Here is a 23,101-nt window from a genome sequence, read left to right on the forward strand (position 1 = left end):
TATTAAGGAACTACCAAGGGAAGATGATTAATGGCAGCACTCCAACTAAATGGCAAGCCCCCAGCAGTTGGTTCTGCAACACATGAAAAATGGAACCAAATGGTGTGACAATTGCATAAGTATCTCAAGGTAATAAACGGTGAAAAATAAATTCCATTCATCCCAGGAAGAAAAGAGATTTCAGAAGAAGTGAGTTTGCCCTCTTTAAAATGACAGATGAAAATAGGTAAACAAACTATCAGCTTCGCACATACATGTGGGAACAATAAGTAGGGCAAAAGCAACATTCCAGAATAAAATCTTCACTTCAGAGCTGGCAAGAGACACAGAAAAAGATGGAGGTTAGAAAGAGAGTAAAATTTAGTTTCGATGAAGTGACAGACTTCTTAAAGATAAACGAACAATGGAAGCTCCATCAGTAGAGTCAGAAGTCCCTATGGGCAAGAGATTAAAACTACTTTAAAATAAATGGCACATAAAGGCCAGGCTGGAAAGGATAGAAAGTGAAAAAGAGCAATTCCCCTTCAAAATCAGCACTGCTACCATTGCAAACAGAATCTACAAGAAATAGCTACCGATGGAGCAAGGGCTAGGAGATTAATATATACTGAGGCCATAGTGCACGAAAGTCGCAGAATAGATTTAAGGTGACTGACGTGCAAAGTGGTCAATCAGAAAATATTTATTTTTGTAATTTGATCACCCCAGCGTTTGTCAATGACCATATTAACACATGGCTGCCAATCTGCTTTAGCCCTTCTTCAATTCCAGTAAAGTATCACTCAAATCTTAATTCTTGAAATTTATCACTGAACTGGCTGGGAAGAGAGCTTTAAACTAAATAGTGGGGGATGCGGTTTAGTCATGTGGAAAACTCTGGAAAAAATTAAACATGGAAGGGATGGGAACAGCACAGCAGAGGTGATTAAAAGTTCCCAGTACAAGTAATAGGACGTAGAACATGGAAAAGGTCAGGAATCTAATGTCGGGCACAGCAGATTAGAGGGCAACTATGAGAAGGGGTGGATAAGCAGGAGGCTGGAAGAACACAGCAAGCTAGGCAGCATCAAGAGGTGGAGAAGTCAACATTTCCGATGTAACCCTTCTTCAGGACTGGAGAAACATGACACCTGAAAAGTTGATTTCTCCACTTCCAGATGCTGCCTGGCTTGCTGTGTTCTCTCAGCCTCTGGATGCTGCCTGGCTTGCTATGTTCTCCCAGCCTCCAGATGCTGCCTGGCTTGCTGTGTTCCTCAGGCCTCCTGCTTGCCTACTTTGGATTCCAGCATCTGCAGTGTGCTTGTCTCTAACTATGAGAAGGGGGGCAGTCAACACAGGATTAAAGGTGTTGCACTTAAATGCATACAGTAGACAAAAGAAGGCAGGTGATTTTGTAGTGCAGATTGAAATGGGCGGGTACAATGTTGTGGTCATCACAGAGACACAGCTACAAGGGGAGCAGGGCATGTGTTATGCTGGGGAAATAGTGAGTGTTGATGATGATGCTAAATGGCTTCAGAGGGACACTGACAATTGGCTAGATGAGCAAACACCTGGCAGATGAATTTCAATGCAGAGAAATGTGAGGTAATATATTTTGATAGAAGAAACACAAAGAGACAATGTAGCCTCAAATGGTACAACTTTGAGGGGAGTACAGGAGCACAGGGATCTCGGGATTCATGTACATGATTCGCTGAAGGTGGCCAGACAAGGTAAAAATGTTGTTAAGAAAGTAAATTGGATTCTTGGGTTTATAAAGAGGGGCATTTGGTACAAAAGCAAGGAAAAGATGTTCCATCTCTATAAATCATTGGTCAGACCATGTTAGAGAATTATGTTCAATTCTGGATATCTTACTTGAGGAAGGATGTTAAAACACTGGAGAGAGTGCAAAAAAGATTTTGACAGGGTAAAAAAAGGAAAGACTTAGATATTTCAAGTCTCTCCAGCATCTGCATGAAAGCAAAGAAATCACTCAGGCATTGGAGCTCTTCAGCAATCAATTCAAGGGCAGGGCGGAGATCATGGTGCTGGACATAAATTATGGTGTTGCAAATGAAGTAGTCAGGCTATTATCTTTCCAACGGTTCGTATATCAGTTGTAACTATGTCACAATTTTAAAAGGTTCAGCAAAAAAGCTAGGAGTAAGTTGAGGGGAAACCTCTTTATTCACAGTTGTTAGGATTTGGAATACAGTGCTGGGGAGAATGGTCAATGCAGATTCCATAGGAAGTTTCAAAAGAGGGTTGGATTTATATTTGAATGTGATGAATTTAAAGGGCTATGGAGATAGGGCTGGAGGATGGGACTAGCTGGGGAGCTCTTTCAGGAGTGTTACAGACATGATAGGTCGATGGCCTCCTTCCATTCTGTAAATTCTATGACTCTATGAATTGGATAGCATCTGAAGGTCATAAAGTATGGGGAAAGATCAGAGGAGTGAGATTAGTTGAGCTTCTCTTGTAAATAAGAGGTGCAGGCTTCACAGCCTGAATTACTTTATTTTATACTCTAACCATTCTACAATTCTCAATTATACCTATGCTGAAATTTTGAACAAGCTGGGCCATTTTTCTCTAGAACAGGGAATCAAAGGATGACCTGATTATGGTGCGAGATTCTGAAAGTGATTAACAGAGATGATGTTTCTGCCTTTCAGGAGAAAGGAACTGGAGATTATGACTAAAGACAGTGATTAATAAATCCGAAATGGAATTCAAGAGATTTTCCTTCTCTCTGGAGAGTGGTCAGAATGTGGAAACTTTTTACTCAGTAAACTAGCAGAAGTTTATTTAAATGGGAAGCTAAATAGGTAAAACTAGATGAAAGGAAATGATATATGGATAGCTTTATTTTTAATAGTTTATGCAATGTGACTGTTGCTGATCAGGTCAGCATCTATTGATCTTCCCCAAATGTCTTATGATCAGCTGCTTTCTTGAATCACTGCACTCAATGTAGTGTGAGTTTACCTCAATGCAGTTTGGGAGGGACTGCTCGGATTTTGATTGAGCAGTAATAGAATAACAACTAGGCTTGGAGGAAAACTTGCAAGAGGCATTCCCTTGCCCTTTGAAATAATACAAGTGACTGGTTTGGAAGTTATCGTTGATGATGGTTTGGAATATACTGTAGATGCATCGATGGTGGCCCATTGGTAGAGGCAGTGAAGATTTAAAAGATAGTAGATGGGATGCTGATCATCTGACTTGTCAAACTTCGTAAATTTTGTCCTTCTTCAAGGACCGCAGATTCCCCCCAGACATGATCGACGATGTCCTCCACCGCATCTCCTCCACTTCCCGCTCCTCCGCCCTTGAGCCCCGCCCCTCCAACCGCCACCAGGACAGAACCCCACTGGTTCTCACCTACCACCCCACCAACCTCCATATACAGCGTATCATCCGCCGTCATTTCCGCCACCTCCAAACGGACGCCCCCACCAGGGATATATTTCCCTCCCCTCCCTATCAGGTCCACACCCCCTACCAACCCAACCTCCACTCCCGGCACCTTCCCCTGCAACCTCAAGAAATGCAAAACTTGCGTCCACACATCCTCCCTTACTTCTCTCCAAGGCCCCAAGGGATCCTTCCATATCCACCACAAGTTCACCTGCACCTCCACACACATCATCTATTGCATCTGCTGCACCCGATGTGGCCTCTTCTATATTGGGGAGACAGGCCGCCTACTTGTGGAACGTTACAGAGAACACCTCTGGGACACCCGGACCAACCCAACCCAATCACCCCGTGGCTCAACACTTTAACTCCCCATCCCACTCCACCAAGGACATGCAGGTCCTTGGACTCCTCCATCACCAGACCATAACAACACGACGGTTGGAGGAAGAGCGCCTCATCTTCCACCTGGGAACCCTCCACCACAAGGGACGAACTCAGATTTCTCCAGTTTCCTCATTTCCCCTCCCCCCACCTTGTCTCAGTAAAATCCCTCAAACTCAGCACCACCTTCCTAACCTGCAATCTTCTTCCTGACCTCTCTGCCCCCACCCCACTCCGGCCTATCACCCTCACCTTGACCTCCTTCCACCTATCGCATCTCCATCTCCCTTCCCCCAAGTCCCTCCTCCCTACCTTTTATCTTAGCCTGCTGGACACACTTTCCTCATTCCTGACGAAGGGCTTATGCCCGAAACGTAGAATCTCCTGCTCCTTGGATGCTGCCTGACCTGCTGCGCTTTTCCAGTGACACAATAGTCAGTCAATCTCAGATCAGTTCTTGCAATTACAGTGTTTAAATGGCTACATACAGTTTCTGGGCAATAGCAATTGCTAGGTTGTTGATAACAGGAGATTCCATTGTTGTCATTCCTTCTAATTTAGGGTGGCATGGTGGCTCAGTGGTTAGCACTGCTGCCTCTCAATACCAGGGACCTTGGTTGATTGCAATCTCAGGCAACTGTCCGTGTGGAGTTTGCATATTCTCCCCATGTGTGCGTGGGTTTCCTCCCACAGGCCAAATGATGAGCAAGTTTGGTGAATTGGCCATGCTAAATTGCCCATAGTTTTCAGGGATATGTAGAGTAGGTGCATTAGTCAGGAATAAATGTAGAGTAATATGTTAGGGGAATGGGTCTGGGTGGGTTACTCTTCAGAGGGTTGGTGTGGAGTTGGGCCATAGGACCTGTTTCCACACTGTAGGGATTCTGATTTCAAGAAAATATTGCGAGATTCTTTCTTGTTGGTGATGGTCTGGCTCTATTGTGGCATGATTGAAAGTAGACTGATACTGACATGCATTGAATTTGACCTTTTTTTATGGATATTGCATATCTGGACAATTTTTGTCAGGGATAAATGTTGATGTTGTTCTAGTCAAACAGTTTGGTAAGACACACAAAACTAGTTCTTAAGCTTCAATGTTAGAGCTGAGATTTTATTGGGATTCCCAGCCTTTGCTGTGTCCAGTACTTTGGGGGCTCTTTGTTGATATTACATGAAGCAAATCACGTGAATTGGTAATGCCAAATACCTCTGTCAGATACCTATACAGGTCAGCCAATCAATATATCTAGCTGAAGATGGTTACAAATTTTTCAGCTCGTCACTTGCACTGTGTGAAGATGATGACAAATTCAGGAGGCATTACTTCCTCTCCTCCTTAGCTGTTTGACTATCCATCAGCATTCATGACTGAAGCTTTGATCAGAGAATGAGAAAGTGTTGCCTCCACTATCTCAGAAGCATGTATTCTTGTAGTAGCACCAGGATAACATTTTATTTTTAGGCAAGTTTTAGTTGCAAAGGAACAATGTTGGTGGATTTTATTGTCCCTTTAAGAAAAGATGATTGCTGATGATTTATTATGCGTTCAATTCTGTTGTACAGAAAAAGTAAACTGAAATAAAACTTTGCCCTGAATGTCCACAAGAGGGCACACTATCATATGGCAAGAACATTAATTAACCTTTGCATAAGTTATCTTCTGTTTGATTAATTTCTCTCCTGTGGCCCAGTTTATATTCAGCTGGGAACTGGGAAAATCCAGGAGGCACTTTGTCCAAATAGCCAAGTTTTTAAGAGCTCTGTCAAAGTTACCGAGTATGAGATCAGCTAATAAAGATCTCTCATATCTCTGTTCAATATGTTTCTGTTCGCATTGGGAATAATACAAGGAAGAGTGTTCCTATTCCTTACTGTTTTTCTGTCAAACAGCTCTCATTTACAAGTGGAATACATAATGTATTCATCCAGGGCACTATACTCATTCTCATAATCCTTCACTCAAATTGGGGCACACAAACACTGCACATCTTGCCTGAATAATCAGCTTTGAAGGAACTGAATTATTTGCTGCCTATGCCTCAAACACTGAATAGAACTTGAATTAATAGAACGCCTATGAATCCTTTTGAAGGGGAATAATTGTATCCGGGTACGAGTACTTTTAATTAAAAGTGTTTTCCCCAGAAGTACGGAAACAAAAAAAAGGTCATAAGCTAGTCTTATTCCTTTTTTTTGTAGCCTAGCTGGGAAATGAATACTTCGATAATGTAGCTGAAATGTTCAACAATGGCTTACATCAGAGAGGAGGCTTTCTGAAGTCCCATAAGCTGAACATTTGAAAATTTAATATAATTTTGCTTGCCAAGTGCCTTAATCATTTTCAATGTAAGTTACAATTTAAAAAGGCTGCTTCTTTGAAGTAGTGTTTTGACTTCTATTTTAAATTGCATTAGGGAACCAACTACAGTGCAAAAAGATTAAATTGTTAGAGGAAAACAGACAATGGGAGGCATCAATGAGTTTCATGTCTAATTACTCCAGCCATTCAGTTATACAGTATCACAGACAAAATCATCATCAGGAAATCATTTATCATTTGTATTAATTTTGCTGCTAAAATTTCTATCATGTGAAAATATATTCCTCTAAATACAGTCTATTTAACATACATTCCTTTATATTCGTTGTAAACGAAAGGTGCATACATTTCTATGGTTAAATTTATTTTAAAATATCAAATTGGTAATTTTACAAGCACAGTACTGCATTTTTTTTTTAAAAATTACCTTGCAAATTTCTTTGGCTATGTTACTCAACCATCTGTTTTTACTACTACCAGGCTACTTATGGCATTCAAGTGAGAGAAAATATAGAGAAACAAAAAGATAAACAGAAATACAGAAAGTGAAAAGCTGTGATATTAAATTAGAGAATATAGTGATATTTGAAATATTATTCCAAATAACGTCATGGTATGTCAGCTTGTAATTTACATGGAAATTTGAAATCTTGGTTAAAGTTTATATTTGGCCTGAATAGCTAAGGACTAGGTCATAAAATATATGGTTTCAGGATAAAGGTGCAGGATTCCACAATTCTGTTTCAGACAAAGAGGTCATCCCATTAATTTGCAAACACCGTTTGGTCTTAAGTGTACAGAATTAACTTCAAAATTTATAACTCGAGGTCTTTTAGGGTATAAAATCATGTTTAATATGTTCACACTGCATCGGTTGAGAACACACAATGTGAATTATGAGACACTCCCAGTTAATTTCTGAAATGGAAAACTTTGAGGTTCCTGGACCTGCAAGATTTTCCCTAGTTTAATTTTTTTTAAAAAAAGTGCCATTTGCATGTGCAAGAATACCAACCAAGTCTCCTAAGAAATTATGGTATCTAATTGACAGAACATTGTATTTTCTATTGACAGTCACGAGGGAATAAAAAGATGGCCAATACTACAGTTGATAGCTATTAACCAAAAGCAATCTTCATTATTTAATCCTCGGTTGGATTGAACTCTACAGTTAGTTAGATAATCAGTTTTTTTTTTAAATGTAATTTTCTCGAGAAAGTTCGTAATACAAAGCACAGATCATGACTTAATTAATCAAATATATCAGCTTGGGATGATTGGAGGGAAATGATAAATTATAGCAGTGAGTTAGAAACTAAGTATGACTTGTTAAAATTCAATTCTGACAACACAATGCATAAATTAGACACCAAAATAGTAAACAGAAGCATGGATGTTGGAGAAACCTGGCAAGTCTGGCAACATCTTTGGAAAGAGCCCAGAGTTAACGTTTTGAGTCCAGTGACCCTTCATCCAAACAGCAGCTGCTGGAGCCGAAGGTTGGCGGGTGAGTGGGGGGAGTATATAGTTGGAGATAGAGCTGAAAGAGACCGTGGGAGAGATAATGGGTTTGGAAGTATTTGGAAATGGGTGACTGTGCAAAAAGTAACTCATAAGGGGATACGGTATGGGGTGAGGGAAAACCATGGAAGGCTGGAATTAGGCTCTAGTTACTGAACTCAATGATGAGTCTTAGAAGCTGCAGAGTTGCCAAGTGGAAAATATGTTTTTTTCTGACCTTGCACTGAGGCTCGTTGGAACACTGCAATAGAAATGTTGGCATGGGAACAGGGTGATCTGTTGAAGTGGCATGTAACTGGCATTTTTGTGGACAGAGTGCAGGTGTTCTGCAAAGCGGTCACTCAGTCTATGTTTGGTCTCCCCAACATAAAGGAGGTCACATTGTGAACCATGAATACTAAGGTCTGAATGAAGTGCAGGTAAATCACTGCTACACACGGAAGGTTTGACCGGAGCCTTTCATGATGAGGAGGGAGGAAGTAAACAGAACAAGTATTTCATCTGTAATTGCAGGAGAAAGCGCACGGGGATGTGAGGAGATGTTGGGAATGCAGGAGGAATGTCCCAGAGGGAAAGTCCCTTCAAAATGCTGACAAGGTAGGGAAGGGGAAGGAAAGGGACTGTGTGCCTGCTGTGGCATCAATTGGAAATGACAGAAATGGTAGTTCACAATCCTTTGGATGTGGAGGCTGGTAGGGGCCCTCTGGTCCTTACTTACCATTCCATCAGTGTCACGGGTGACAATGGGTGAGGGTAGCAGTGGCAGGAGATGGATCAAACACAGCCAAGGGCTGTATCAACTATGTTAGTGGGGAATCCTTGGTTCAGGAAAAAGGTGGACATTTCTGAAGCCACCCTGCAGAAAACATGGTATCTTCAGAACAGATGTGATGGAGATGGAGAAACTGGGAGAATGGGATGGAGCCTTTACAGGAAGCAGGTTGTGAGGATATATAGTCAAGGTAATAGTGGGAGCCTGTGGGTTTCTAGTGGATATTGGTGGCCAGCCAAACCCCAGAAATGGAAACAGAGATTTCAAGGAAGGGAAGGGTAGAATCAGAGATGGTCAAGGTAAAGATGAGAGCTGGGTGGAAACTAGGAGCAAAATAGATAAACTTTTCCAATCCCACAGACAGGTAAGCAGTACCAATGATGTCATACTGCTGTAAGAGTTGTGGTTGGGGGCCTGAGTAGGACTGCAACAAGGAAGGTTCTACATACCCTACAAGGAGATAGGCATAACTTCAGTCCCACCTGCTACATTTGATCAGAATACAGCAGGAAGACTTAAAAGATTAGCTTTTCTAAATGAGGACAAGCTCAACCAGGTGAAGGAGGGTAGTGGTGGATGGGTACAGTTCAGTCCTTTTATCGGGGAAGAAATGGAGAGCTCTGAGGCCATGCTGATGGGGGGATGGATTTGTAAAGGTATTGCATATTCATGGTGACCAGGGAGCAGCTGGACCTCGCAAACTAGAAATTCTGAAACTTATGTAAAGTGTCAAGAGAATCACAGATGTTGGTGAGGAGGGACTGGACTAGAGGAGAAGTAAAAACAATGAGGTTGGAAGAAATAGGTTTTGAGGAAAGGTCACTCGATCTGAAGCATTAACTCTGACTTCTCTCAATAACTACTGCCAGACTTGCTGAGCTTTTCCAACAATTTCTATTTCTGTTGTCGATAATAAAACAAAACTGCTTTGGAGAGATATTTAATAAACTTTGCACCTCAGGTGGCAAAATGTCAAAGAATGCAGCAGGCAGAACTATTTTTGTCAGAAGAAAAATATCTTAATGATAATGTAAAATAATGATAGAATATGACAGATACAGACAAGTAAATGTGCAGGGAAATAGCAAGTGTAAAAAGGGTACAGAGCATAAAGAACTTCATTATCTTAATATAGCCTCCAACATAATATAAAGATGTGTGAACAAACTTCTTAAATGTGCTCACATTAATACTCTGATCATCCATTCCGGCACAAGGAAGGAATGAGGAGGATTGATTGAATGAATCAATTTTCAGGAGCAGAATATTTCACGAAGTGACCAAAGCAGAATTAGTAACCTAGAGTAAAATGACTTAGCTGGATGTGGGGTAGTGTAGGGCGGGGTGGGTGGGCCGCAATTTCAGAGGGTTGTGAAAGCAGCTGATCATGAAAAGGTGCTTAGAAAAAAGGGTGCTCAGGCCGAATGTCACACTGGCCCCAGGATCTGAAAGCTCCCTCAGGAGCCCATGCCCCACAACTTGAGCTGCCTCTTGGCTATTGGAGTGTGCAAAGAAATGTTTTTTTATACAGGTCGCTGCTGCATAATATTCACCTTGACTCCTTTGTGCATGCCTAACCTTGGCCTACTTATTTACTGCTGGGCAGCAGGGATCTCAATGTGGAGGGTTCTCTTTGCTACAGTCCTCCCACTTTCCACAGAGGACCTGGAGTGGAGGGTATTGCACGCTGGAGTCCCACATAGCCACAGATTGTGGTGGTTCACAGACTCCCAAACAAGCTGTTTATTTTGCAGCATGGTGGAGTCTGTGGGCCATGTATATTTTGGGTTTGGGTGTTTGCACTCCCTTTTTAGTCATTTGAAAAGTCTTTTATTGTGCTTTTGGTTGGACTTCAGCCCCACCTTTGGACACCTGGTGTGAAGGGGTGTGGGTAGATCGCACGACCTCCTGGTGGGTCTGCTCCTGGACCTGGCCAAGTTGGCTATAAACAGGTCCAGGCAGTGGGCTATGGAAGGAGTCATCTCTGCCAACTGTCTGGCCCTCTTCTGCAGCAATGTTTGTACTCAGGTGTTGTTGGAGAGGAAGACACCATGTCCATTAATGCTCTCGACGCCTTTAGGGCGAGAGGTGAGCACCATGGGGATACAGTGCTTTATTTCCCCATCCACATCCATTTTTACTTCATCCTCTCCCTCATTTTAATGGTTTGCATTGTCCATAACAGGCTTTGCATTTACATTTTTAATTGGCTGCATGGGTGATTTCTGATGGTTTAGATCAGAGTGGTGCTGGAAAAGCACAGCAGGTCAGGCAGCATCTGAGGAGCAGGAAAATCGACTTTTCGGGCAAAAGCCCTTCATCAGCCCTGATAAAGGGCTTTTTGCCCAAAAAGTCAATGTTCCTACTCCTCAGACGTGCTTTTCCAGCACCACTCTAATCTTGACTCTAATCTCCAGCATCTGCAGTACCACCTCCATTCTGTTGTATGTGATAACACTTCCAGATGTAAAAAAAGTGCAACAAGCATAAGGTGTAGCTCTCCAATATTTCAGGTATCTACAAATGGAACTCTATATTTTTGATCAAAACAATCTTCAGACTGATGCAGTCTCTTCCAATCACAGTGGGAAGAATGTAATGGAGTCTGTTGCATTTTCTTTGTGTCAGCTTTGCATCTTGACATATTGGACTGCCGCAAGATGCTTTTCTCTGGAACATCTCTCTCTTTCTTCAAATAAAGAATGCTGTTTTTCCTTATTTTCCCCTTGCTCATTTTCCTAACCATGCTGGCATTATGGTTTGGCGAAAACTTTCAGATCTCTAATCAGGTCATTTTTAAATGCTCTAATTTTGTAGGTGTCTGCTAAATAATATAAGTCACAGATTCATTTATCAATGTTCTCTCCTGGCTTTCACTTCCATTTATTAAATTTTGCTTCTTGATGATTACATTGTGCTGAAAACTGAAGTTTGTCTCGGAAGCTCAATAATCTCATTGTAAATGGTTCTTTCATTCACTATTATCTTGCTTAAATGTCATCTTCAATGTTGCCAGTTGCATAGAATAGGTCACTGAGCTCAGCTTTATTTGATTTGCTGTTTGCCCTGAAGCACTCCCTTTTAAGTCAATTGTCTGTGCCACTTCTGCTATTTCTCAGCTATCCGTGACTGTTCCACATACTCAAAATATTCTGGTATTGTTAAATCTGCGCCAGGGCTTACTCTCATTGGAGCTTGTATCCCACCTTTGGTCTTGTCATTGTTCGCTACACTGCCAGAAACTTCTCAGCCACTGGACTGCTCAGTGAGACTTTCCCACTTCTCCATCCTGATGGAGTTGCCTTCACAGACTGTGATAAAGTGCCACAAAATAACCATTTCAGCAAAGTTTAAAAAAAAAATTGGAATAAAAATGGAAGTAACAGATAGGACATGCAGCTGGCTAAGTGACCAGGAACAGAAGAGAGCGCGGAATGGTTGTTTATCAGACTGGATACAAACAACAATCCTAGTATTGACCTTCCAGTAGTGTTCTCCAAAAGGAAAATATTAGGACTTTTATTTCTTCTCTTCATATCTACTAATGACTGAGACTCAAATCATATAGGGCACAATTTCAAAATTCACTGATGATATAAAACTTGGAAGCATTGTTCACTGTGGCAGAGGGTAATGATAGATATCCAGAGGACATAGGCTGGTGGAATAGATGGATGGGAGACTAAATTTAACAGACAGAGATTTGAACTGACACATTTCCTCATTTTTCTTACAGTTGTAATCTAAAATAAGAAGCACACTTTTACAGAAAGAGTGATTTCATGGTGTACCATGACGGGGCAGATTGAGAAAGTGTTTTTTCAGAAAAGTACAGGATCCAGAACTTTTGGATTGGAAGCTTGGATAACAAAAGCAAGAAAGTCTTTTTTAAAAAAAGATTTGTTCATAAAATGCAATGACACTGGCTAATTATTTATTAACCACCTTTAACTGCAAAGAGGGCTGTTAAAAATCAATCAAATGTCTGTGGGCCATGTACAGGGAAAGACGGCAGATTTCTCTGAAAGACATTAGTGCACCAGACAGATACTTTTATGATAATTGCTGCTATTAGATTAGCTTTTTATTGCAGATCTTTTTTGAACAACTGAATTCAAAGTTTCACAATCTACCATGTTGAGTTATGAACCCATGTCCTCAGAACATTAGTCAAAATGTCTTGATTACTGACATTACCATTACACTACTGTCTCCCCCAGGAGCCTTTATAAAATGTTAATTTAGCCTCAACTGAAGTTGTGTATCTAATTCTGATACCATACCTTAGAAAGGGTGTGAAAGTTTCAGGAAATGCAGAAAATATTTATGAAAACGATCCCAATGAAAGAGGGACTTCAGTGGTATGGTTCGCATGGAGAAGCTGGGATTATTCTCCTCAGAGACATTGAAAGGAAGTTTGATAGAGGCATTCTATATCATGAAGGGTCTGGACAGAGTGGATGGCGGGACTATCTTATGTTGAAAGATTGGAGCGACTGGGCTTGTATACCCCTGAGTTTAGAAGACTGAGAGGGAATCTGATTGACACATATAAGATTATTAAAGGATTGGACACTCTGGAGGCAGGAAACGTGTTTCTGCTAATGGGTGAGTCCCGAATGAGAGGACACAGCTTAAAAATAAGGGGTAGGCCATTTAGGACAAAGATGAGGAGAAACCTCTTCACCCAGAGAGTGGTGGATGTGTGGAATGCTCTGCCCCAGAAGGCAGTGGAGGCCGAGTCTCTGGATTCGTTTAAGAAAGAGTTGGATAGAGCTCTCAAGGATAGTGGAATCAAGGGTTATGGAGATAAGGCAGGAAAAGGATACTGTTTGAGGATGATCAGCCATGATCATAATGAATGGTGGTGCAGGCTCAAAGGGCAGAATGGCCTACTCCTGCATCTATTGTCTATTGTCTAATGGATGGAGAGAAACTGTTCAAACTGCCTGAAGGGTTGATGACCAGGGGACATCCATTTTGGGTAATTAGTAAAAGGATCAATTGATGCATGTATTCTTTCATATCACAAGTGGTTAGTAACTGGAGTGTATGGCTCAAGAGGATGTGAGAAGCAGATTATATTCTGGTTTTTAGAAGAAAACTCAGTTAAACAACTGAAGGGAAATGATTTGCCAGGCTCTGCAGAAGAGGCACAGTGATTTTGTTGTAAAGTCCATAAGTCATATGGGAGTTATACTTTTAACTACCTTGTTTAAGACAAGGTAAATATAGTCATTTGGACAGGAAGGGTGAAATGACCTACAGAATTTTGGTGGTGACAAGTCCATGTAATCTAGTTGATATTTGAGCAAATGTCCAAGCCAAAACTTATCGAAAATACTTGCAAGTTTAAAAACCTGAATACAAAGGCAGGTAGCGGATCTTGCTATTTATAAACTCAGACTCTGGTCATTTGGACAGTTTTTTTTGGGAAGATGGCCCACACTAGGTGCTGTTGTGTCTCACACAAGAAAGTAACCATTTTTGGATGACCCAAAGTGAAAGTTAGAATGGATCTGCTGTTCAAAAACAAAAGTTTTGTGTAGAATTAAAGACTAATGAGTTTCAAGAGGTGGCCTTGATAATTGAAGTCCATTTAAATTGTGCTCAGATATCAACTATATGGACAGCCAAAACAGTGGAAGATTTACCCTGATGGGTTAGAGTGGAGCTAGGGACTTGATTCAGAAGAAGACATTTCTGCTAATAGTGTGCTGTAATATATAAACATGGTGTGTAAGTTTCTGTTATTTTATGCAGTTAATAGAACAATCTTTTCTGTAGTTTAATGTACTTATTGACAATTATTACTTAATAAGCAATGTTAATTTTAGGTTGTTAGTTAACATCTTGAATCTTGTTTGATGCTTTACATTACTCAGGAGTAAAGTTGTCAGCTCAACGAGCATCGTACGTTGTTCTTACCAAAGAACTGCTCAGACTCAAATGAGTAAGTGACTGCAAACTTTAAATTCCTCTAGTTTTCCCCGGCTAACTATACAAAGCCTGCAACTTAAATTCAGAGCCGCAAACATTTTCAGAGGACTTCTGGCACTGGAAATTGCCCACTGCAGGTTTCAACCTCCCAAACTTTCTTGCAGAGTTCAGTTGTTTTGGGACTTCCACACAGTCCCAAGCAGAACTCCAGTCTGCACTGCTGTAACAGCCATCCTCCCATCAGAAGAATTGGACAAAGGCATCATATTTCCTTGCCGCTGTAATGCCCTGCAGATAAATGTAAACTGACTGCTCCAGAGATACTGCATTTTTTAATCTAAATGTGCATTCAAAGCCTTCAAATAGGTGATAGGACAGGTATTGGTGAGGAAGCACAGAGGCTGCAGCACAGAGGTTGCAGAAGGACTTGGTCAGGCTAGGAGATTGGGCAAAAGATATAACAGGTGGAATACAATATGAAAAAGTGTGAGATTATGTACTTTGGTAGGTAGAATAAAAGTGTAGGCTATTTTCTAAATGGTGGAAGGCTTTGGAAATCCGAAGCACAAAGGGGACTTAGGAGTCCGGGTTCAGGATTGTCTTAAGGTTAATGTGCAGGTTCAGTTGGCATTCTGGAAGGCAAATGCAATGCTAGCATTCATTTTAAGAGGGCGAGAGCAGGAACGGGGCTGTATAAGGCTCTGGTCAGACTGCATTTGGAATATTGAGTGCAGTTTTGAGCCCCATACCTAAGGAAGGATCTGCTGGCATGAGAGGGGGTTCAGAGGAGGTTTACATGAGTGATCCCGTGGATGAAGGGCCCGTCATATAAGGAGCAGTTGAGGGTTCAGTCAGTAATCGGTTGAGTTTAGAAGGATAGGGAAGGATATCATTGAAACTTTCAGAAAACTGAAAGGCCTGGATAGAATGGATATGGAGAAGATGTACGGACGACCCTTTAGAACAGAGATGAAAAGGTATTTCTTCAGCCAGGGGGTGGCGAATCTGTGGAATGCATTGCCACAGGAGACTGTGGAGACTAAGACATTGAATGACTTTGAGACAGGGATGGATAGGTTCTTGATTCGTAAGGTTAGGAGAAGGCAAGGGAATGGGGATTGAGAAACATTTCAGCTGTAATTGAATGACAGAGCAGACTCGATGGGCAAATGGTCTTGTTCTTCTCCAGTATCTTATAATCTAAATCAATGATAACAGGTAGCAAACAGTAAAGATAAATGAGACATAAATTGACATACTGTATCTAATGAAGTTCTAAATAGGATGGGAGAATGGGTCTGGGTGGGTTATTCTTCAGAGGGACGGTGTGGACTTGTTGGACCAAGGGGCCTGTTTCCACACTGTAGGGATTCTATGAAGGATTATGGGGCCTTATATTTATAATCTATATTCCTGAGTTTGACATTATTTCTTCTCAGTTTTCTGACCACACTGAGTGAAGTAAGAATGCATGCTGTGAAAAAGACAACAAGATGTAGACAGGTCAAGTGAGAGGACAACAGGTGGCAATAGGTGTATAATGTGGGGAGCTGTTAAATTACTCATTTTGGTGAAATGCAGAATTTGTTTTTTAAAACAAATGTGAGAAACTTGTGAACTCATTGCTTCCCAAACCTTTTCCCCCTAAATCTATTCTTAATATAAGACTTGATAATGTTTGTAATCCCTCAGGTGAGGTCCAAAAGAGTTGAGGGGCAGAGATAAGAGACCTGTGTGACGGTGTAAGTGGAACATCTTGTCTGCAGGATGGAAACCTAAATGAGCTTGGTGAGTAAGCAGCTATGAGAGCAGCTGCCTATTAGTTCAAGATTACAGCTTTTCTAACTCACTTGGAGACCAACACAGCCATTGCTACCTCAAAGTTTGCAACTCCAAGAGTTAGGCTCATGACCCCACCTGGAGGACCTCAGCCCCACTTTGGGATTCCTGTAAGTGTATTCATGTGGAATACATGCAGATAGAAAACCAACAAGACAGCATGGAAGCACAGCAAGCAATTAAGGGAATGCCATCTTGGCCTTTTATGCAAGATTGAATTCCACATGAATCAGAAACATTTGCAACAATTGCACAGAGCTTTGGTGAGCACACACCAGGAAAAAAGACAATGTTGTTGAGGAGACTAGATGTTGAGGTACACACTATTAGATTAGATGGGATTGAGGTTCATAAGGAGCAGGTGTTAGCAATTCTGGAAAGTCCCCTGGGCCCGATGGGATTTATCCTAGGAAGTTAGGGAGGGGATTGCAGAGCCTTTGGCTTGGATCTTTATGTTGTCATTGTCTACAGGAATAGTGACAGCACTGTGGCTCAGTGGTTGGCACTGCTGTCTCACAGTGCCAGGGGACCTGGGTTTGAACCCACCCTTGGGCGACTATGCAAACCCTATACAGACAGCCACCCCATGTCTGTGTGGGTTTCCTCCAGGTGCTCAAATTTCCTCCCACAGTCCAAAGATGTGCAGGTTAGGTGGACTGGCCATGCTAAATTGCCAATAATGTACATGGATATGCAAGCTTAGTCAGTTAGTCATGGGAAATGTAGGATTACTGGGGTAGGATGGGGGAATTGGGTTTGGGTGGAATGGTCTTCAGAGTTGGTGTGGAGTCAATGAGCTGAATGGCCTATTTCCACACTGAAGAAGTTAATCTTGCTTTGGTTGTTGCTCTGTTGCTCTTTACTGTTTCTGGAACATTATCTCATAAGCAGTGTGTTTTACTCATTGAACACGAGCTTCATTGCCTACTCAATAAACAGATGGTCTGGCTTCTAAATAGCTATGTCTTATTTTTTGCAAATGTTCTAAGTTTTCCAGAACAATGAATTTGTATGATGTAGCTATATATAGGACGGCAGTGCTGGAAAAGTCTTTAGTACTATTTTATGAAGCACTGCTGCATCTGTAAGAGTTCCATTTTATTGTTTTGTTGCACTTATGACCAGAAATTCTAGGTAGTCATAAATCGAGCTCCATGAACTTATACTGTTGTAGATTATTTGCAATGTTACCTAATTGATGACCTCCACTAATGTTTCTATATTTTTTATTGGTACTGCACTGATAACAGGCTGTACTAGCATAACATCAACTGTAGTTTGCATAAGATTTCCAAAACCCCAACATTTATCTCTGGGATGTTTGACTATAGGAAGAGAAACAAAAGAAATGTGTATTTTCTTTTTACGATATCTTTAAAATGAAAAGGGCCGCCAACTACCATGTATGCTGTCAAAGTAAGATGTTGAAAGCATGGATAAATTTGCAAAGAATTGCTATGATATGCGTACATTGTTAACACAAGTTTTCAGAATTGACACAAAAACATTGGCATACAGGTGGTAAGGCAATTTATAAAGGCAGTGGTCAAATGAAAGAAGTTCTTGAATAATGGAACTTTCATGAATACACTCTGTCTGGATGAAATCTGTGTATTGTTGATGCATGTTCCATTGATTTTTTTTTCCAAATGGCTTAAATGGAGCTTAGTCAGACGCTGTTTCGATAAGTTTTTGTTTTATCAAGTTAGTGGAGATTTTCTACAATTGATGGCAATACTCAGTATGAGGTGAGCACTCACTTTTTCTTTAACCTTACTCCTGCGCAAGGTCTTTCTTCAGGGATTACTGATAATACCATATCCAAGCAAATTGTCCAATTTTTCAAGGATTATCCCTATAGCTAGCCGAGAAGTTTTGACTGAAGATTTTTTTTTGCTATATTTGAGTAATGGTTGAAAGGAAAGTCAATTTTGCAACCTTTATAATTCTACTACTCTTCACTGAAATGTGACTCCATTACAATATAGTTTGTGTTTTGTCCTCTCAAGTTTCTAATTTCAAATGTGAGAACCCAGAGGAAACCCGCGCAGACACAGGGTGACTGTCAGTATAGAGTGTGTAAAGTCGCCTCAGGGTGGAATTGAATCCAGGTCCCCAAGAGCTCTGAGGCAGCACTGCTAACCACTGAGCCACCACACTACCCTGTGGAACTATAAAGATAAAATGTTATAACAACTAAATGATCAAATAATTAAAATATTTGTTTTAAATGACAAGAAATCGAGCAAAACAAATAAATTAGCACTACAGAAAAATGGAAGGTGTTGCAATATGAAATTAGATAATCTCAATTACTTATAAGTGTGCAAATACAGAAAAGTTTGATGCTTATTTGTTCCAGTTACAAATTTTTAATTTCAGTTGAAAGAGTTGTTCCTGTAGTGTGATTGATGGGAACTAAGGTGTATTTTAAGTACCAGTCTCAACCTAATTTTCATGATATACAAAGTGAAGCTGATATTTAGTTACTTACTAGTCTGTTACTTTCAGCAGTAATGAGGTCAGTAGTGAAATTGTACAGTTTGATTGCACTTCCAAACATCTGCTTCATGATTCCTATTTTTTTAAAATGCCATGTCAGCAAGGGAAGTGTCTCTTTCCTCGTAACAGGGCTCTGAAGATCTATTAAAGTCTATTTTAAAGCTTTGTACCCAGTTGAACATGTACCTAGTAAATAATTAGCATTCATAAATGACTGAGCACTACTCGATTTCAGTATATTCAAGAAGTGGTTCCAGCTCATTCCCTTCAATAGAAAAGAAGTATAACTGCTCCAGGTTGCCTTGGTAACAAGGGACCAAAATTCCTCAGAAGAATTGAGAAATTCAATGCAATAATATAGTTATAGTCATCAAGTCAGAACCTTACAGCACAGAAACAAACTCTTGAATCTAACCAGTCCACGCTGACCATAATCCCAAATTAAACTAGCCCCACCTGCCTGCGCTTGGCCCATATCCCTCCAAACATTTCTTATTCATTTGCTCATCCAAACGTCTTTTGTGACTGTACCCACACCCACAACGTTTTCTGGAAATTCATTCCACACATGAACCACTGTGTAAAAAAATTAGCCCTCCTGTCTTTTTACATCTTTCTCCTCTGACCTTAAAAATATGTCCCCTAGTCTTGAAATCTGCCACTCTACAGAAAATACACCTGCCATTCACTTTATTTATACCCTTCATGATTTCATAAATCTCTATAAAGGTCACTCCTCAACATCCTACTCTCCACTGAAAAAAATCCCAGCCTCTCTGTAAAACTCAAACCCTCTGTTCCTGGAAACATCCTGGTAAACCTATTCCAAATCCTCTCCAGGTTAATAGTCTCCTTGCTATAATAGGGCAACCAGAACTGGATACAGTACTCAATGATCTCACTCCAGGTCAAATCAGAAGTATTGAAAAGAGCATTCAGTTACGTAATGGCATACCTGAAATATTTGAAATTTATTTAGATTGCAGCACGTTCCTAGAAATCTCTTTGTAAGAACTCTAACACTATGTTTTGAATTTATAACCCAATGCATCCTGACCTCAATAACTTTAATACAATCTGCTGTTCCATTTCCAAAGGGCTTCTCAAACCACAGATCATTATTGTAAATTGTGTATTGGGGTAAGAAAAACATTACTTCTAAACCCTTGTCTTTAAGCTTGCCCAGAACTAATTACTGTATTCCAATGTAGTAAGTAGATCCCTTGGCAACAGTTGTGATCAATCGTTAGAAACCCCATTGTACAAATTTCCAATGATAACAATGTTTAAGTATTAAGCAATCATAACCATGTCTCCAGATTTTCAGCAGATAAAACATCTGGATTAAATAAATAAATGAATTAGTTCAAATGTAACTATTAACTGTGTTCCAAAGGGACACATTAATTATTAGGTCAATGATAACTCTCTCTCCACAGATGCTGCGAGACCTGTTGAGTTTCTCCAGTAGCTCCCATTTGTATTTCACACTCCCACATCTGCAGTATTTTGCTTTTATTTAATTAACTGAATTCTAAAACATTCATTGTAACAGTCTGTCATCTGTGGCAGAAAATAACATATTACCTATATGTTCTGAGCAAGAAGGAGAGGTGATGCTGAAAACTTTAAAGTAGTTATTAACTGAGACACAATCAGAAAATTAGAACAGAAAACAGTGATAGGCTTCCTGAAGCAAATAGTTCATCACTTGATTCTCTAAAGCCTCTCTATCACCTATGAGCTACAAATCCAGAGTGTGACAGACGAATCTCCTTTTGCTTGGGTGGATACAGTTTAACAATATTTGAGAAGCTCAATACCATCCACGCGGGACAAAATCATCATCTAACCAGCTTTCCACTCACTTCTCTCCATCACACACACTGCAAATGGTACACACTGCAATCAATGCACAAAGCAAGAATTCACTTCAGCTCCTTCACAGCATTTACTGTATCTGTGACCCAGTGATTGAACGCAGCAGATGCAAGGGGGCAGCACCATCTAACACAGCACCCTGGACATTAATCATCATTTCATCATTGTGAAAGCACCTTCATCATACGGACTGCAGAGATTCACTCAACAGACCCAGCACCTTCTCATCAGGGATGGACAATTGATACTGGCCTAGCCAGTACCCCCACATCCGAAGAATGAAACAAAAAACAAAGCACTGTGCAAAATAACTTCAACGTGGATACGCAGTAGACATTAACTTAAAGCGAGAACAATCACTGCTCTCGGTACAATACCTCAACCATTTCACACGGTGTGTGCTGATGGAATGAATGACAGAACATTAGGATCGTCTTCCTATAAATTTGCAGAGAAAATGCAAAATTTTCATTATCCGGGGATAATCTGACCGTGCAGATATAAAAATGCATTTTTAGGACACGTGGTTATATTCCCACAAAGTGTCTTATTAATAGAGCGGACCAGGGTACTTTAATCATTGATCAATAGGTTCGCATTGTGCCCTAACAATATACATATTGGAGAAAGAATCACACGGTGCAAACTCCCAAAATTTAACAGGAGACCACATCTAAACAAATAACGCCTGGCGTTCTGGAACACATCAGAAAGGAAAAACAACCCCCTGATTTCAAGGTCTGTCTCTCAATTTCCGCCTACACATCCACAGAGCAATCGATTATAACAATGCAGACATCGCAATAAAAGCTACTGTCCAACTCGGGGATTCCTTTGATGCTGATGGTCCTGATTGACTCATTCGGAGACCAATAAAGACGGAGCAGCGCACACAACTTGAGGGAGCGCGAAACTGCCCGGGGATTGGATCCGGAAAACTCACTGACCTAACTCTTCACAGTCCTCCCTCGAGAGCAGAGTCGTCGTTTAGGAATTTAGGGCGGGGGTACGAAAGGAAGGAATTAAACGCAAACAGACAGGAAATAACTTCAATTTACCGCTTGTTTTAAAATGCCGTATCTCTAAAACACACAGTAAACCTGAGGAGGGTTATGCTAACTAGGTAAGGAAGTCAAAATTGGTGACACAATAAGTTTGGTTTTGGACAGAAACACCGTCTCGCTCTTTAGGTAAAAGATGATCATTTTCATTGTTAACAGGTTCCGAAACTACCCAAGAGACAATCCCCAGGCGATTGAGTTGGAGACTGTTGTTCGCGGTTCCCTCTTGCTTTGGGGTCTCCCGAGCGGGTTATTGTATCGGGGACCTGAGGTGGCTGACATCAGAGATCCAGAGAAGGGACTAAAGTTAGTTGCATTCCCTTCACCAGCTAATAGGTCACTCCCCCCCGTCGTCTTAGAGAAATTGTTTCAAGTTGCATGATCTTATGCTTCTAGTCGATGAATTTTCGACAATAGTTAACTTGATAATATAAGACATCAAATCTTAAACAGTGATTGTGATACTGCCACCCAATGCAAAACACCGCTTCCAACAAATGTATTCTTTAACTAATGCCTATCTTGGTTTCTGTGTGTGTGAAACTGCATTTAGAGCCATATTTGTACAATCTTCATTCTTGAAAAATAAAACTTAAGACCACCTGCAGCATTCTTTACACAAACTGACGAGAACAGCCGCCCCGTTGTAGTATTTCACAGTTGCACACATACCTGCAGGAGACGGTAATCTCCACTTTAGTGGCCGGGATGCTTCCTTGAATAGGGTCGAATTCGCTCACAGAAGCCATATCATCGAATTTGTCCATCGCGTCTTCCATCGGCATCCAGTAATTCCAGGCTGGTTCTCTCAGCATCAACGTCACACCACAACAAAGCCAAGGAACGGCAATTAAAGGTTGCCTGTCTTACTGGAGAGAGAGAAAGAGAGAGAAAATATATATCAGGAATCGGAGTTCGGGCTAACTACAGCAGACTTTGCCTGCGATACTGAACGCTGCTGCACTCAAATTATTCAGCGCGACCTTTTTTTTCCCTTCCCCTCTTGGTCTAATTGCAGAGATCAGACACTGCTTTAATTACAGTTTACGGACTGAAATGATATGCTCCACCCTCTGGTCTAAAGATAACTTACATTGCTTATCACTGTCAGTTTTCAGGAAAGTACTGGAAACCGACTATTGAGGCATTCTTAATGGCATGGCACAAACATTGTTCTCTCGCCAGATTGACTGTCACACGTTAAAACGGTGCTTCAGTCATGAATATGTGCGTTGTCTCTCTCTGACTCATTGATAATGAACAGTATTTGCAAATAACAGAATCGCAAACAAAATGGTAACGACACCTTATTAGTCGTGTGCATCAAAACTGAAACAAAGCTCTTGTGATGTTCGAACTACAGTTTTGAGCAGGATTTCCCCGTGTGATACATAACTCTCACAATAACTGCACATATGTTCTGGTCAACATGTTATTTCCGTCCAGTTTCCCGGGTTCTATATGGAACGG

At 40.8% G+C, this 23,101-nt stretch overlaps 1 protein-coding gene across 1 annotated transcript in view; it reads right to left on the reverse strand.

The window, feature by feature from the left end:
• The window catches only part of LOC132828184 (copine-8-like), a 593,006-nt gene extending 570,458 nt beyond the window's left edge, over positions 1 to 22,548 (reverse strand). Inside the window, exon 1 of the mRNA XM_060845121.1 lies at positions 22,304 to 22,548. Coding sequence (XP_060701104.1) covers positions 22,304 to 22,446 — 143 coding nt within the window. The 5' untranslated portion in view covers positions 22,447 to 22,548. The remainder of the gene's footprint in view (positions 1 to 22,303) is intronic.
• Positions 22,549 to 23,101: the final 553 nt, after the last annotated feature.

The sequence above is a fragment of the Hemiscyllium ocellatum genome, chromosome 26 (genome assembly GCF_020745735.1).
Source record: "Hemiscyllium ocellatum isolate sHemOce1 chromosome 26, sHemOce1.pat.X.cur, whole genome shotgun sequence".
NCBI lineage: Eukaryota > Metazoa > Chordata > Chondrichthyes > Orectolobiformes > Hemiscylliidae > Hemiscyllium > Hemiscyllium ocellatum.